The sequence below is a fragment of the Pseudonaja textilis genome, chromosome 5 (assembly GCF_049901715.1).
Source record: "Pseudonaja textilis isolate UNSWEBS1 chromosome 5, rPseTex1.2, whole genome shotgun sequence".
NCBI classification, from domain to species: domain Eukaryota; kingdom Metazoa; phylum Chordata; class Lepidosauria; order Squamata; family Elapidae; genus Pseudonaja; species Pseudonaja textilis.
Window position 1 is genome coordinate 74390031 of NC_141994.1, and position 16731 is coordinate 74406761.

General features: G+C 45.8%; 1 protein-coding gene across 1 annotated transcript in view; it reads left to right on the forward strand.

The window, feature by feature from the left end:
- FLNC (filamin C) overlaps positions 1-16731 on the forward strand; it is a 108638-nt gene that overhangs the window by 14600 nt on the left and 77307 nt on the right. Inside the window, 1 exon segment of the mRNA XM_087935400.1 lies at positions 12341-12589. Within this exon segment, the coding sequence (XP_087791526.1) occupies positions 12341-12589 (249 nt within the window).

Sequence of the window (16731 nt, forward strand, 5' to 3'; positions counted from 1 at the left end):
GAACTAGAATGCCACCTGCTCCGACCCTTTTTGGAACGGGCTTTGGATCAAACGGTGGAAGGGTTTTTGCCACGCCTTATGACTTAAGTGCTTGGGTTTTATATTTATATTTTTTATATATACTTAAGCGCTTTATATTTTTTACCGCTAGTCCTCGGCTTAACAATGGTTCATTGAGTGACCGTTTGAAGTTGCAAGGTCCCTGGAAAAAAAAAAGGTGACTTAGGGTGGCCGCTTTTTCACACCTACAACCCAACGGGGCATCCCTGCGGTCACGGGACGGTTGAGTCTTGAACCTTCAGGAATAACGCACCATTTCTCAAGCCCGCTGCGACGGTCGTAAGTGTGAAAAGCTGTCACAAGTCACTTTCTAAAGGTCTGTTGTAACTTTGAATGGTCCCTAAACGAACAGTTGAAAAGTCGAGGACTATCTGTAAATCAAATTTTTTTTTTTAAAAAAAATCAAATTTCCACGCCGCCCCGCTCTCCCTGTTACACCATCCGGGTTGCAATACCATCGGCGGCAAAAATAAAACAACGACAAGATTGCAACACAAAAACCTCAGGCACTAACAAGATTAAAAAGGAAAAGGAAAAAAGGATTAAAAAAAAAAACCCCAAGATTAATAAAAATAAAACTTCCAAGAGTCGAAATACAGCCCTGCTTTGAAAAAAAAAACCCAAGATAAATCTATATTTATGTAAATGTGAAATACCACTCATGTATCATTATTGAACATAACTTCTCAAAAGTAGCCGGTAAATATGTGTGTGTGTGTGTGTGTGTGTGTGTGAAATACTCCTCAGGCATCATCACAAAATCTCCAGGACTGTAAAGCCTACAAAGTTGAAATTTGGCATGTATTTTCCTTTTGGCTTCTAGGTGCTCACTAAGAAAGGATTCTTCGAAATGACCATCAGAGCATTTAGAGCATTTCCTATATTATTATTATTATTATTATTATTATTATTATTATTATTATTATTATTATTATTATTAACACGCTCTGATGCTAAGGAGTTCGACTCTCCCTCCCCACCTGAAAAAAAGAAATCTCTTCCAAATGCAAAACACAAGCAGAGGAGTTTCCGTTTCACAGCCCCAAGCAGCTTTAGTACAGAACAGTTGAGCTAAGCCACGCCCAGGCTCCTTGCTGTCTCTTCTTGCTCACACAGCAAATACTGCTTCAGTTTCCAAACAGCCCTCAACTCTCTCACATACCGACAGGACGCTAGCCAAATGAATACTAATGAATGCTGGTAGGCAGAGGCAGAATTTCCCCCCTCTTATTTTCCTCCCCCAAAATTAAGCCCAGCCACATAGTTTCATAGTGAAGCACGGGGTCTCCAGCTAGTAAAATATAAAACTTACAAGAGTCGAAATACAGCCCTGCTTTTTTTGAAAAAAACAAGATAAATAAAAATAAAACTTCCAAGAAATGCAGCCCTACTTTAAAAAAAAAACCAGATAAATAAAATATAAAACTTCCAAGAGTCAAAATACAGCCCTACTTTTTTAAAAAAAAAAACACCAGATAAATAAAATATAAAACTTCCAAGAGCCCTGCCAAACTTCTGTAGATTTGCAGATGACGGAAGGAGAAAGCATACAGCGGCCAAGAATGTTGGAGAAGTATAATATAAAATATAACAGAAAATTAGCTCCTTTTAAAATCCAGGCATCAGCAAAGAAAGGCAAAAATAATAATAATAATAAATCACAACAATTGATTGACGAAAATGTCCTGGAGAGGGGGTGCCAGTCATGTGACCAAAACAGAAAACACCCCTTAATACCCTTAAAAGGAAGGCAGCTTTGCTATTTTGGGATTCAGGAGTTGAAAGATCAGATGTTGGCAGACAGAATTGAAAAGTGTGTGTGTGTGGGGTGTGTGTGTTGGGGTCCTGGGATGAAAGAAAAGCCGACCCTCGTGGGAAGGAGAGGAATCTTTTGACACAAACCATGAGCCAATAATTGATCCCTGTCTGGAAAGGTTTCTGCGTAGCACACCACACCCCGATATGTGGCTCGATTGCCAGATGAATTTGCACTGATTCACATGCTGGGTTCTGCAGCCCCATCTCGATCTGTGATTATTTTTGAAGCAACTTTGGCCACTTTAAGACTTGAGGACTTCAACTCCCAGAATTCCCCAGCCAGCCTGCCTGCTTTAAGATGGGTGGATTCTGGGAGTCTCCATGTCTTAAAGGTTGAGAAAAACTGATGTAGATCAAGGATATCCAACCTTGGCCACTTGGGGACTACAACTCCTAGAATTCTCCAGGTTGCCTGGTTTAAGATGGGTGGATTCTGGGAGTTGAAGTCTCCATGTCTTAAAGGTTGAGAAAAACTGATGTAGATCAGGGATATCCAACCTTGGCCACTTTTAAGACTTGCGGACTTCAACTCCCAGAATTCCCCAGCCACTATGGGGAATTCTGGGAGTTGAAGTCCACAAGTCTTAAGGCAGCCAAGGTTTTACATCCCTGCTTTAAAGCAACGCTTGGGGTTTTCTACCTGCCTAAAGGTTTTTTTTAAAAAAAGCACATTTCTACAAAAATGCAAAGTCAACCGAATGGAAGGGGAGTTGCGACTAATTTGTGCCGAGTTTGTGATGTATAAGGAAGGACTCCTGCCTGGGACAAGGGGTTGGACTAGAAGACCTCCAAGGTCCCTTCTAGCCCTTATGATTCTATGATTCCTTCCTTCTTTCTTCACTCCCAAGGATAATAGGATCAGAAGGGTCTCTCTCTCTCTCTCTCTCTTTCTCTCTCTCTTACTCATTCTTTCTCTCTCTCTCTCTCTCATTCTCTCTCCCTCTCTTATTCTCCCTCCCTCATTCTCTCTCTCTCATTCTCTCTCTCTCTCTCTCTCTCTCTGTGTGTGTGTGTGTGTGTGTGTGTATGTGTGATTTTGGAAGGTCAAGGACCAGTGGTGGGATTCAAATAATTTAACAACTGGTTTCTCTGCCCTAATGTTTTCTTCCAACAATCAGTTCACCAAACTCAGAAAAGTAAAGAACCAGTTTTCCTGAACTGGTGCAAACTGGCTGAATCCCACCACTGATAAGGACCTGTATTTTTATTTTTCTCTTTGGTTTTAACCGATTTGGGGATGATTCTCCTTCTTTGAGATGGGCAGCTGTAAAAATAGAATTAATCAATAAAAAATATATACAGGTCACCTACAAATTTCCAACTGTTCATTTTAGTGACCGTTTAAAGTTACAACCAGCTCTGGAAAAGGTGACAAAATAGATTGTGTCAGAAGAATAATTTGGGGTTTCTAACTCGGGGCTGCGCAAGAATAAATAAAAATGGATTTCATTAAATGGATAAGCAAATACTATTATTATGCGGTTCTTATTAATGTCATGAGTATTATTATTACTGTTATTACTTCTCAAAATTAACTGTACCCAGATAACACACAGTTTATGTAGATATTGCATTTTTATGTTTAATAATAATAAAGAAATAAACAAAAATAAATAAATAAGAATAAATAAAAATGAAATCCATTTGTGAGGAAAAAGGAAATATTTATTCCTTAAAAACAAGCGGATTGCCGTGAGGGGCAGCTGTACACAAACGGGATATAGCAGGCAGACTTTTTATAGGGCAGCTTGTCCAGTGTGTAGAAGTGTCTATGTGCAAATTGCGGGGTGACACTTGAAGTGTGTGTGTGTGTGTGTTTGTGGGTTTATTTTTTGTGCACATGCAGTTCCTCTGGGAGGCTCTTAATTTCGTTCATTCTGTTCGTGTTTGCAGACCTTATCCTTTGATATGGGGATTGGGCCTGGGGCAACTGATTTGGGGTTTTGAGGACGTCTGCTCGTTTTAGTGGATTAATTCGGCTGTCAATCATCTGGGGGAGATTCTGATTCTCAGGCTATTGTGGATTCTGCTTAATATTTTTAAGGGGAGATGGGATGAAGAATAAAATACATTCGAATACGAAGAGCTTCTCACCACGGAATCTTTTTTTTTTTAAACAGCGGTGCTGGCCACGCTTTGCAGTCAGTAATCGGAGCAGGGATATTGTCCTGTTAGGGATTAACTGTCCTGAGGGCTGATCCCAGGAGACAATCGGTAGCGGGTTCATTTCATGAGACCAAAATGGAAAGTGAGAGAAATCTTCAGGCCTTTCCACCTACCCTGCGCTCGGGCTCCCGACAGAGATAAAACTTTAGTTTTATACTGTATATATATATATCTCTCTATATATAAACAGCATATATGTGTGTGTGTGTGTGTGTGTGTGTATGTATTTTCTTAAGTTTTCGCCAGTACTTACATGTATGGCATTCAGCTTTGTTCGGATAATTTCCCACGTCATTGTAGTTGTGCTTTTAAAGTTGTAGCAACGTTTCGGCAGAATCTCATCTGCCATCATCAGGCTTCTGTACTGTGTTCCTCTGGACGAACACAATACAGAACACAATACAGACGAACACAATACAGAAGCCTGATGATTGCAGATGAGATTCTGTGGAAACGTTGCTACAGCTTTAAAAGCACAACTATAGTGACGTGGGAAAATACCCGAACAAAGCTGAATACTATATATATATATTTGTTTTCTGAGGTTTTCGCAGGTATTTGTATGTGCATCTTTGGTTATTCAGGTTTTTTCCCGCGTAAAATTGGAAGTATGTAGGCGACGTTTCGATGAAGTCACATTCATCATCTTCAGGCTTGTGTCTTCGGCTTTACTCCGAGAAGCACAAAGCCGAAGACACAAGCCTGAAGAAGATGAATGAGTATTTTCCCACGTCATTGTAGTTATGCTTTAGTACCCACGAAAACTTAAGAAAATATCTATCTATCTATCTATCTATCTATCTATCTATCTATCTATCTGTCTATCTATCTATCTATCTACACATATATATACATACACATAAGAGGTCTGTAGGAGGCGTGCATAAGCGCACCAACGTGCCTAACGTTCCTGTCCTATTGTTTCTTTTATTTTTCTTATATGTATCCATTTCATGTATTCATAACTATGTATATACTTATACCTATTATCTTGTAAGCAATTGACAAATCATACATACATACATACATACATATATATATTTCTCAAGTTTTCGTGGGTACTTACATGTATGGCATTCAGCTTTGTACGGGTATTTTCCCACATCATTATAGTTGTGCTTTTAAAGTTGTAGCAACGTTTCGGCAGAATCTCATCTGCCATCATCAGGCTTCTGTATAGTGTTCATCAGATGAATATATATATATATAGTATTTAGGTTTCTTCAGGTATTTTCCCACATCTTAATATTTGTGCATATACTATATACTGTATATATATGCAGGTCTTGGCGTGTTTGGGTCTTTTCCCGTGTAAGATTGAGAGTATCTTCGCAACGTTTTGACGAGGTCCCACTCGCCATCTTCAGGCTGGTGCTTTCGGCTTCGCGCTTCTTTTTGCTCGTACAAGCACGAAGCTCAAAGCGCCAGCCTGAAGATGGCGAGTGGGACCTCATCGAAACGTTGCCAAGATACTCTCAATCTTACACGGGAAAAGACCCGAACATGCCAAGACCTGCATACCTGTACCCGTGAAAATCTACAAAAACACGCACACGCACACACACACACACACACACACTGTTTATATGTATATAAAAAAACCTCTGTGGTCCAGGAAACTGTAAGACTGTTTGGAAGAAAGGCAGAGTGGAAGAGACCCGAACTATTTTTTTTATAATACTTTTTTTTTTTTAATATAACCTTTTTCAAAATCCAAATTTCTTTTTTCATACACTGTTTTTTGCATAATGCATTTATATGCAGGCTCGTTCTATCTTTTTCTTCCCTCCCTCTTTCTCTCTCTCTCTCTTTCTCTTGAGAGAGAGGAAGGTGACCAGGAATCCCGCACCACGATGGGCATCGGTGGGCCATCCGGGCCGACGCCGCCACAATTTTGTGCAGGGCTGCCTCTGAGCCTGTCGTAGTTTCCCCCCACCCCCCGCTCTCCAAATCTGGTAGTCGCCCGGTCAGGGAGGGCAGTCTCTATGCGCAGAAGGCCTGGCTGGGCTGTGGCTCAGCTGGTCTCCCCTGAGAGGCGGCTCGCTTTTCCCTGGCCCTTGCAGACGCTTGACCTCAGTGCTCAGCTATGAAGAGTGGTGCGTGCCGGGTCTGTGTGTGTGTGTGTGTGTGTGTGGTTGTGTGTGCCTGCAGAGGAGGGGGAGGAGGGGGGGGGCTTCTCAGAATAACTGAGTAACTCGTTGCTGTTTTTTTTTTCCCCTGCCTGCTGTTGGAGAGAAACTCCTTTCTTGCATGGGAATCTTCAACAGGCGGCGATCCGGACAGTTTCTTGCTGATCCTAGCAGATGTTTAGAAACTCCACCTCCCCCCCACAGCAATCCTGGTGTTGCCCAGGTGGTCCTTGGACCAGCGACCTTAACCCAGCCCCCACATTTCGGTAGCTCAGGGAAACCGCGCTTGAGTGAGTTTGACTTTTGTGCGCTGCCGCTCTTCGCTTAGGAACACGGTTGTTAAGGGAAATCTGGCTTCCCCCCATGGACTCGGCTTGCCAGAACAGTCACAAAAGGAGGAATCACGTGATTCCTACCCCCCAGGGACACTGCGATCGTCGGAAGTACGAGTCAAGTTGCCGAGCATCTGAATTCAGATCAGGTGACTGTGGGGGAGGCTGTGACGGTCGTAAGTGTGAAAAACTATCCCTTTTTTCCCCCAGGGCTGTTGTAATTTGGAACGGTCACTAAATGAATTGTTGTAAGTCGAGGTCTACCTCTCATTCAGGGGCAACAGTAGAGGGGACTGAGGCTTTTTTTCTGGGCACCCCCAAATAGATAGATAGAAGTGTGATTGGACACACAAGGAATTTGTCTTCGGTGCAGAAGCTGTCAGTGTACATAAAAGCTACAAGTGCTTAATAGAATGGAACAGAACAGGAAAGGTTAGAACAGAACAGAATATAGGAATAAGGATAGAATAGAATAGAATGGAATATAGGAACAGAAAATAGGAATAGAAAATAGGAATAGAAAATAGGAATAGAAGAGAAGAGAAGAGAATAAGGAAAGAATAAGGATAGAATAGAAAATAGAAAGAATAGAATAGGAATAGAATAGAATAAAGTAGAGTAGAGTAGAATAGAATAGAATAGAATAGAATAGAATAGAATAGAATAGAATAGAATAGAATAGAATAGATGGATAATTGATAAGAGATATTAGATAGAGAGATAGAATAGATAGATGGATAATAGATATTAGAGATAGATATAAATAGATACAGATAGATATGGATAGAGATATAAAGATAGAATAGAATAGAATTATTTATTGGCCAAGTGTGATTGGACACGCAAGGAATTTGTCTTGGTGCAAATGCTCTCAATGTACCTAAAGAAAAAAGGAAAGGTACATTCGTCAAGAATCTGAAGACACACCACTTAATGATAGTCATAGGGTACAAATAAGCAATCAAATCACACCAGGAAACAGTCAATATAAATCATAAGGATACAAGCTCGAAGTTACAGTCATATAGTTACAGTTACAGTCATACAAGTGGGAGGGGATGGGTGATGAGGAGTGATGAGAAGATTAACAGTAATAGTAATGCAGACCTAGTAAATAGTTGGACAGTGTTGAGGGAATTGTTTGTTTAGCTGAGGGATGGCATCTGGGGGGGAAAACTCCCCTCGTGTCTAGTTGTTCTGGTGTGCAGGGCTCTGTAGCGTCGTTTTGAGGGTGGGAGTTGAAACAGTTTATGTCCAGGATGTGAGGGGTCTCTAGATATTTTCACAGCCCTCTTTTGGACCCGTGCAGGATGCAGGTTCTCCATGGAAGGCAGGTTGGTAGTAATTGTTGTTTCTGGAGTCCTAATTACCCTCTGGAGTCTGTGTCTGTCCTGTTGGGTTGCAGGACCAAACCAGACAGTGATAGAGGTGCAGATGACAGACTCAGTGATTCCTCTGTAGAATGGGATCAGCAGCTCCTTGGGCAGCTTGAATCTAGCTCACTTTTTCCCCACTCTTGAGACTCCACCTCCCATCATCCCCTGCCAGGCTTTATATTTTCTTTTGAAGAGGGGAAGGGTTTTTTTTCTCTTTCTTTTCCATCTCAGGGGTCTTAGCAGCTGCAAGTCCAGAGCCCTGGAATTTGTCAAACCAAGTTATGAATCATCCAACAAGCAGAGGAGGCCTTTTTGAATAATCACTGGCGAAACTCCTTCCAGCTCTGGATTTCCGAGTCTGCCAGAGACATTTTTTCCCCCCAGGGAAGTCCGTTTTTTTCTCAGCCCTTCTTCTTCCTGGTGCTCCTGTGCGCAGGATCACCTGAGGAGTGTTTTCCCCGCGCTCCCAGTTGGAAACCTCCATGTTTGATACACTCAATTGGAGGCAGGAAGGCAGGAGTGGCTTTTTGGTCTTCTGCGGGTGATTTACTCACGGGTTCAAGAAGGCTTCATCCCCACGTCACCCCCCTACCTCCAAATCCCTTCTCCTCTCCTCTCCTCTTCTATTCCTATTCCTATTCCTATTCCTATTCTATGCTATGCTATGCTATGCTATGCTATCCTATCCTATCCTATCCTATTCTATTCCAATTCTAGTCTTATTCTATTCTATTCTGTTCTATTCTATTCTATTCTATTCTATTCCATTCTTATTCTATTCTTATCCCTATCCCTATCCCTATCCCTATTCTATTCTATTCTATTCTATTCTATTCTATTCTATTCTATTCTATTCTATTCTATTCTATTCTATTCTATTCTATTCTATGTTCTCTTCTTCTCTTCTCTTCCTTCCCTTTTCTTTTTTCTTTTTCCTTCCTCCTTTCCTTGCCCTTTCCTTCCTTTCCCTTCCTTCTTTTTTCTTTTTTCTTTCCTTCCTTTCCTTTCCTTTCCTTTCCTTTCCTTTCCTTTCCTTTCCTTTCCTTTCCTTTCCTTTCCTTTCCTTTCCTTTCCTTTCCTCTCCTCTCCTTTCCTTTCCTTTCTCCTTTCCTTTCCTTTCCTTTCCTTTCCTTTCCTTTCCTTTCCTTTCCTTTCCTTTCCCTTCCTCCCTTCCCTTCCCTTCCCCTTCCTTTTCTTTCCTCCCCTCCTCTTCCCATAACCCCAGAATTCAGCAACTGGTCTAAATACATGCCCGTTGCCAAGTGCCCATAAATGGAACGACCCGATCTTAAATCCCCTTTTTGCAGTGTCGTTATAACCCTGAACGCTGGTCACTCAATGAAGGTCCGGATGTCCAGGATAACCCCATAACGAATCCAGCTGGGCCTTTTCTAACTGCACAACCCTGCAGCTCTCCTCTACGCAGGGATTTCCCCCTTTGGTGTGGGACATGCCCGAGGAAAGGAGGGTGAACCTGTGGCATGACAAAGGCGGGTCATAATGCATCTGGAGACGCACAGCTGGATTTGGCCAAAAGCTTCACAGCCCATTTCTAGGTTGGAGAAAAAGGGAATTTTTACTCAACACTGCCAGCAGCCCAACACACCACCGCCACCAACCCTGGGTGTCTGTTGGCACCAAACCCAAACCCCCCACCCTTGTTCCCTTTGCCCCCTTTTCCCCGCCTGGATGGGCGTCTAGATTGGGAACGAGGCCTCAGCAGCTGTCCTGGGGCAGGACGGGGGCGGGAGAGGAGGAGATTTTGCAAGGGAGCAAAACCTTGCCGTTGGGGGAGTGTTGTGGCCCGCCCGGCGGCTGGCAGAGCCGGCGGCAGAGTCGGACAGGCTGAGGAGAGGTTGGGGAGGAATGTGGGCCAATCCTGGAGTCTGGGGACGACTCGGACAAGGGCTCTGAGAGATGGGGCCAGGGCCGTCCGACGGTTATTAGCTGCCTTCAGAGTCGGAGATCAGTGGGGAAGAAGAACAGCTGGAGCCTGTTCGCAGTGTGCGCATGCACAGAGCTGCCAGAAGAAGGGGACAATTATGAACCAGGGATCGAGGTGGGAGTAAAGCCACAGGTGGAGGGTGAATGGCCCCTCCCCTAGGGATTAAAAGAGGAGCAAAAGGGGAGGGGGCTTTCGCAGGGAAGGATTTGTTGGTTGCGGTCGTGAGAAGACCTATCTGTGCATCTCAGAGGCTCTTGTGCCGAGCCCTTCCTTGTCAGCACTGCGTTTGGGAATAGTTACTTGGCGGCTCTCCAGGCTAGATGAGGTCTGTGTTGCTCCTCATTACATGCTTGAAAGACTGTTGGCCAGGCCTTTAAAGGGCTGAAGGTGAATGCAAGAAATACACCTTCGTTTCGTAAAAGGGGTTTTGCCGGGACACGGAGTCTGCTTCGTGCTTTTGGGGTAGCCTTGGTCACAACAGGGAGATTGCCGAGTGTGCTGTTGTGCAGTTAGGAAGAAGAAAGCCACTAAAAGCCACTAAAAGGCGGTCCTTGACTTACAACGCTTCAATCCGTGACTGTTTGAAGTTATGACGGCTCTGCAGAAAGGGACTTTTATAACCGTTTGCAAGGAAGGGAAATCGGATCGTTGTTTTCAGATTGCAGACTGTGTGTTGTGCGCTCAAGAGGACGAGAAAGCTGCTCAAAGACATTGCAGGCACTCCCCCCGACTTACAATGGTTCATTCAGTGACCGGTTGAAGTTACGACGGGCCCTGGAAAAAGGGACCCGCAACCATTTTTCGCACCCACCACCCTCATGGCATCTCCAATGGTCACCTCTGGTCAAAATTACCTTGGCAACCGGCTCATATTTAAGACGTTGGTGCGACCCTCCTTATGACGAAGAACCTGATGCGTTCGTCGAAAAAGATAGTTCCTGAGCATGGGCAAAGGGCCTTTGCTGGACTCCTGGGTGGTTCCCCCTTCCCCTTCCCAAGGGCTGGTCCTGAGGTTACAGGTGGGAGAATTTGCAAAAAAATAAAAATACATTTCTTCGGATTCTTGAGAGGTTGGCCGACCCTGTGAAACGGGGAAGGGTCTGAGGGCCTGGAGAGGGTCTTCAGCAGCCCCCCCCACTCCCAGGAGGGGGTCCCCTCTCCTCCTGAGAGGCATCTGATCCTGGGAGGGGGGAGGGGCATGTCACCATGCATTCGTGGGCTGCTGCAAACATCTGTAGCCCATTTCCTTCCTGGGCACCGTCCAGAAAGTTGGATTTTCCACTGGGCTGGTTCCCCCACCCCCCGAGAGGTCCGTGTGTGTTTCTGTGTGTGAAGGATTGTGAAAGTTTGCACGCTTTGGGGGACCTTCCTTGCCACAGTTGTTAAGTGAACTACTCCAGTTATCCCTTGTCTCTCTTTTCAGTGCTTCGGCACATAATCTGCCCCGCTCCCTCTTCTTTGGGGCAGCCCCTCAAACACTGGAGTCCTGCTATCCTGTCCCCCCCAAAATCCTTCTCTTCTCCAGACTGGCCAAACCCAAATCCTGCAACCGTTGTTCTTCGTATTTTATTTTATTTTATTTATCTTGATTTGTCAATCGCTTACAAGATAACAGGTATAAGTATATACATAGTTATGAATACATGAAATGGGTGCATATAAGAAAAATAAAAGAAACAATAGGACAGGGACAGTAGGCACATTGGTGTGCTTATGCACACCCCCTACAGACCTCTTAGGAAAGGGGTGAGGTCAATAGTTGAAAGTCTAAGGTTAAAAGTTTTGGGGTTTGGGGACAAAACCACAGAGTCAGGTAGAGTGTTCCAGACATTGACCCCTCTGTTGCTGAAGTCATATTTCCTGCAATCAAGTTTGGTGTGATTAACCTTGAGTTTGTATCTATTGTGTGCTCTTGTATTGTTATGGTTGAAGCTGAAATATTCATTGACAGGTAGGACATTGCAATGTATGATTTTATATACTATACTTAGATCGGACCGAAGACGGCGTAATTCAAGGATTTTTAGGTCTAGAATTTCAAGTCTGGTGGCATAAGGTATTCTACTACGAGTAGAGGAGCGGAGAACTCTTCTTGTGAAATATTTCTGGACTTTCTCAACTGTGCTAATATCAGATACGTCATGTGGGTTCCAGACTGATGAGCTGTATTCGAGTATTGGTCTAGCAAATGTTTTGTATGCTCTAGTTAGTAGTGTAATATTAGCAGAGAAGAAGCTACGTAGGATACAACAACTCTTAATGCCTTTTTGGCTATGTAGTTGCAGTGGGCTCCAGCACTTAGATCATTAGAGATGAGGACTCCAAGATCCTTCTTGTTCTTTGTATGTTTGAGTCTCCAGGCCTTGAACCCTCCTACTTGCTCTTCCCTACAAAGACGTTTTTGTAAAGTCTCCACACTTTTATTGTAACGCGGGGACCAAACTGGAGAGGCTATGTTCCAGGTATGTGTGCGGCACAGGCTCTGAGCGCTTCTCCTTCCCTCCCGCCCTGCAGACAGCAAAGCCATCGTGGACGGCAACCTGAAGCTGATCCTGGGCCTGATCTGGACCCTCATCCTGCACTACTCCATCTCTATGCCCATGTGGGAAGACGAGGACGAGGAGGACGCCAAGAAGCAGACGCCCAAGCAGCGCCTCCTGGGGTGGATCCAGAACAAGGTGCCCCAGCTGCCCATCACCAACTTCAACCGCGATTGGCAGGACGGCAAGGCCCTGGGAGCCCTGGTGGACAACTGCGCCCCGGGTGAGTGGGGAGGGGAGAAGCGAGGGGGAGGGGAGGGGAGAGAAGGATGGGATGCTCCCTTCCCCCCAGGACAGCCTTATGGGACCTGATGCCCTGCAGATGGATTGGTCGATTGGGGTTTGCAATATGTTTAGCCATAAAGGATATAGCCTTTCACCTTGTCTTCCTTCCTTCCTTCCTTCCTTCCTTCCTTCCTTCCTTCCTTCATCTATCCACCCTCCTCTCTCTCCCTCCCTTCCTTCCTTATCATCAACGTCCATCCTCTCTCTTCTCCTTCCTTCCTTCCTTCCTTCCTTCCTTCCTTCCTTCCTTCCTTCCTTCCTTCCTCCCTCCCTTCCTCCCTCCCTTCCTTATCATCCATCCATCCATCCATCCATCCATCCATCCCTTCTCCTTCCTTCCTCCCTCCCTCCCTCCCTCCTCCCTCCCTCCTCCCTCCCTACCTTGATTCCTTCCTTCCTTCCTTCCTTCCTTCCTTCCTTCCTTCCTTCCTTCCTTCCTTCCTTCCTCCCTCCATCTATCCACCCTCCCTCTCTCCCGCCCTTCCTTCCTTATCATCCGTCCATCCATCCCTTCTCCTTCCTTCCTTCCTTCCCCTCCTTCCTTCCTCCCTTCCTCCCTCCCTCCCTTGATTCCTTCCTTCCTTCCTTCCTTCCTTCCTCCCTCCCTCCATCTATCCACCCTCCCTCTCTCCCGCCCTTCCTTCCTTATCATCCGTCCATCCATCCCTTCTCCTTCCTTCCTTCCTCCCTTCCTTCCTCCCTCCCTCCATCTATCCTTCCTCCCTCTCTCTCCGCCCTTCCTTCCTTATCATCCGTCCATCCATCCCTTCTCCTTCCTTCCTTCCTCCCTTCCTTCCTCCCTTCCTCCCTCCCTCCCTTGATTCCTTCCTTCCTTGCTTCCTTCCTTCCTTCCTTCCTTCCTTCCTTCCTTCCTTATCATCCGTCCAAAGCCGTCACGGGTCCCTTTTTTTCAGTGCCATTGTAACTTCAAACGGTCACTAAACGAATGGTCATAAGTCGAGGACCACCTACGCTGTAAACTGCCCAGAGATGTCCCCGCACATTTTATAAACAAACAAACAAACAAACAAACAAACAACCCCCAAAGCTTAAATAAGGGGTCCCAGCCTTTCCTCAGCTTGACAGGAAAGCAAATCGATAGGAAGGCTTATAAAACCCCCTCGGCACGGAACGTTCTGGAAGGGACGGGATGCTTCTCCGGTGACGTTAGAAACAAAGGCCCCGGAGATCAAAAACGGGGATATTATTTTTTTTTCTCCACACATCCAGGCAAGGATTTACATATCCCGCTCTGGAATTTGCTGACTTCGGGGTCTGCTGGTTGCTGCGGCTGAGATGATTTAAAATCAGAATTTCTCACCCTGGATGGCTTTTATGAGGGGGGGGACTTCAACTCCCAGAATTCCCCAGCCAGCTGTGCTGGCTGGGGAATTCTGGGAGTTGAAGTCCACCCCTCATAAAGCTTCCTAGAGCGAGCAGCGCTGAAGTTTAAACTGTGGGATGGGTTTTAATTGCACACTTCCGGTGGCCATTTTGACTTTTTTGACCCTCTCCTCCCCCAGCAGGTGCTCCCGAATTCATTTTCTGCTCATTTCCAGGCTCGGTCGCCATTTTCTCCTGGTTTTCCAGGGATGCTAAGGCAGCTTTGCAGCTTGTCTGCCCTGTAAGGAAACCACCCAGCTCAGAGACCTCCACAAGGATCCCACACTCCTCCTCCTCCTCCTCCTCTTCCTCCTCCTTCGCTCTGCAAACTCCCCGTCCCTTCTAGCACTGATGATGTTCCCTAGTTGGGTCATGAGATGTCCTTACAAAAGCCACCAAGCTCCCAGAACACCAGGGACCCCACGATTGTTGCCATCCTCTTTCTGCTTCTCCTTCTCTTTCTTCTCATCTTCCTCCTTCTCCTGCTCCTTCTCCTCTTTTTTCCTTCTGCTCCTTCTCCTCCTCCTTTTTCTCCATCGGCTCCCTCCTCCTTCTCTTCCTCTTCCTCCTCTTCCTCCTTCTCATGCTCCTTCTCTTTTTCTCTCCTTCTGCTCCTCCTCCTCATCTTCCTCCTCTTCCTCCTTCCTCATGCTCCTCCTCTTTTTCCTTCTGCTCCTACTCCTCCTCTTCCTCCTTCCTCCTTTTTCTCCTTCTGCTCCTCCTCCTTCTGTTCCTCTTCCTCATCTTCTTCCTTCTCATGCTCCTTTCTCTTTTTCCTCTCTCCGCCTCCTCCTCCTTTTTCTCCATTGGGCTCCTCCTCCTTCTTTTCCTCCTCTTCCTCTTCCTCCTTTTCATGTTCCTTTTCTTTTTTCCTGCTGCTCCTCCTCCTCCTCTTTTTTCCTTCTGCTTCTCTCCTGCTTCTCCTCCTCCTCCTCTTCCTCTTCTTCTTCTTCCTCCTCCTATTTCTCCTTCTGCTCCTTCTCCTGCTTCTCCTCCTCCTCCTCATGCTCCTTCTCTTTTTCTCCTCCTCCTCCTCCTCTTTTCCTCCTCCTCCTCCTCCTCCTCCTCCTCCTCCTCCTCCTCCTCCTCCTCCTCCTCCTCCCTCCTCCTCCTCCTCTCCTCCTCCTCCTCCTCCTCCTCCTCCTCCTCCTTTCTACAAATCTCACTCCCTTCTAGTAGCGATGGTGTTACCTAGCTGAGTCACAAAACACCCGCAAGAAAAAGCCCCCGAGCTCACAGACCACCAAGGACCACCGGCAGTTCAACCCTGAGCCAGAAATAGTCTCTTCGGTTGAAATCGGCCAGGCTTGGACCCCAACCCCGGTTTCTCAGCAGGGGGCCGTCCATCTGTCCATCCTGGACTCGGCCAGCCGAAGAGTTTTGCCCTCCTCTTGCCTTTTGTTCGCTCTCCGGACGCATTTCTGCCCTTTCCTTCCTTCCTTCCTTCCTCCCTCCCTCCTCTGGCTGCAGGGGGGGGGGGCAGCTTGGCCGCCCTTTGCAACCTAAACAATCTGGAAGGAGATTTATATCCCCGGAGGATTTGCACACACACGAGGACACGCACACGCACACACACGCACACACACACCCCACCGAGTTTGGAAAGCTGGCCAAATTTGGACATGCTCAGAGGCCTCCCTGGATCGGGGTGTGTGTGTGCGTGTGTGTGCGTGTGCACAGCAAATCCCTGGCTACAATGGAGCTACCGTAGTTTGAAAGTTTTTCTCCACCTTCCAGCCCAGAGGGGGGGCCTTGGCGGGGGGGTTTTTTCAGAAAGTGTCCACCCCGCTCCTTTCCTTCCTCCTTCCCTGCCTGTTTTTCTTCCTTCCTTCCCCCCCTCTCTCCCTCCTTTCTTTCTCTTACTCTTCACTCTCACTTTCTCGCTTTCTTTCTCATTCTTTCTCTCCTTCCTTCCTTCCTTCCTTCCTTCCTTTTCCTCCCTCCCGCCTCCCTCCTTCTCTTTCTTTCTTTCTTTCTTTCTTTCTTTCTTTCTTTCTTTCTTTCTTTCTTTTTCTTTCTTTCTTTCTCTCTCTCTTTCTCTCTCTCTCTTTCTCTCTCTCTCTCTTCACTCTCACTTTCTTTCTCACTCTTTCTTTCCTTCCTTCCTTTTCCCCCTCTATCCCCCCCCTTCCTTCCTTCTTTCCTTCCCTCCCTCCCTCTTTCCTTTCTTTTCACTCTCACTTTCTCATTTTCTTTCTCTTTATCTCCTCCCTCCCTCTCACTCTTCACTCACTTGCTCACTTTCTCTCTCATTCTTTCTCTCCTTCCTTCCTTCCTTCCTTTTTTCCTCCCTCCCACCCTCCCTCCTCTTTCTTTCTTTCTTTCTTTCTTTCTTTCTTTCTTTCTTTCTTTCTTTCTTTCTTTCTTTCTTTCTTTCTTTCTTTCTCTCTCTCTCTCTCTCTCTCTCTCTCTCTCTTTCTTTCTATTTATCTCTCTCTCTCTTACTCTTCATTCTCACTTTCTTTCTCACTCTTTCTTTCCTTCCTTCCTTTTTTCCCCTCTCTCCCTCCCTCCTTCCTTCCTTTCTCTTCACTCTCGTTTCTCATTTTCTTTCTCTTTCTCTCCTCCTCCCTCCCTTCTTTCTTTCTTTTTCTCTCTCTCACTCTCTTACTCTTCACTCTCACTTTCTTTCTCTCTCTCTTACTCTTCACTCTTTCTTTCCCACTCTTTCTCTCCTTCCTTCCTTCCTTTTTCCTT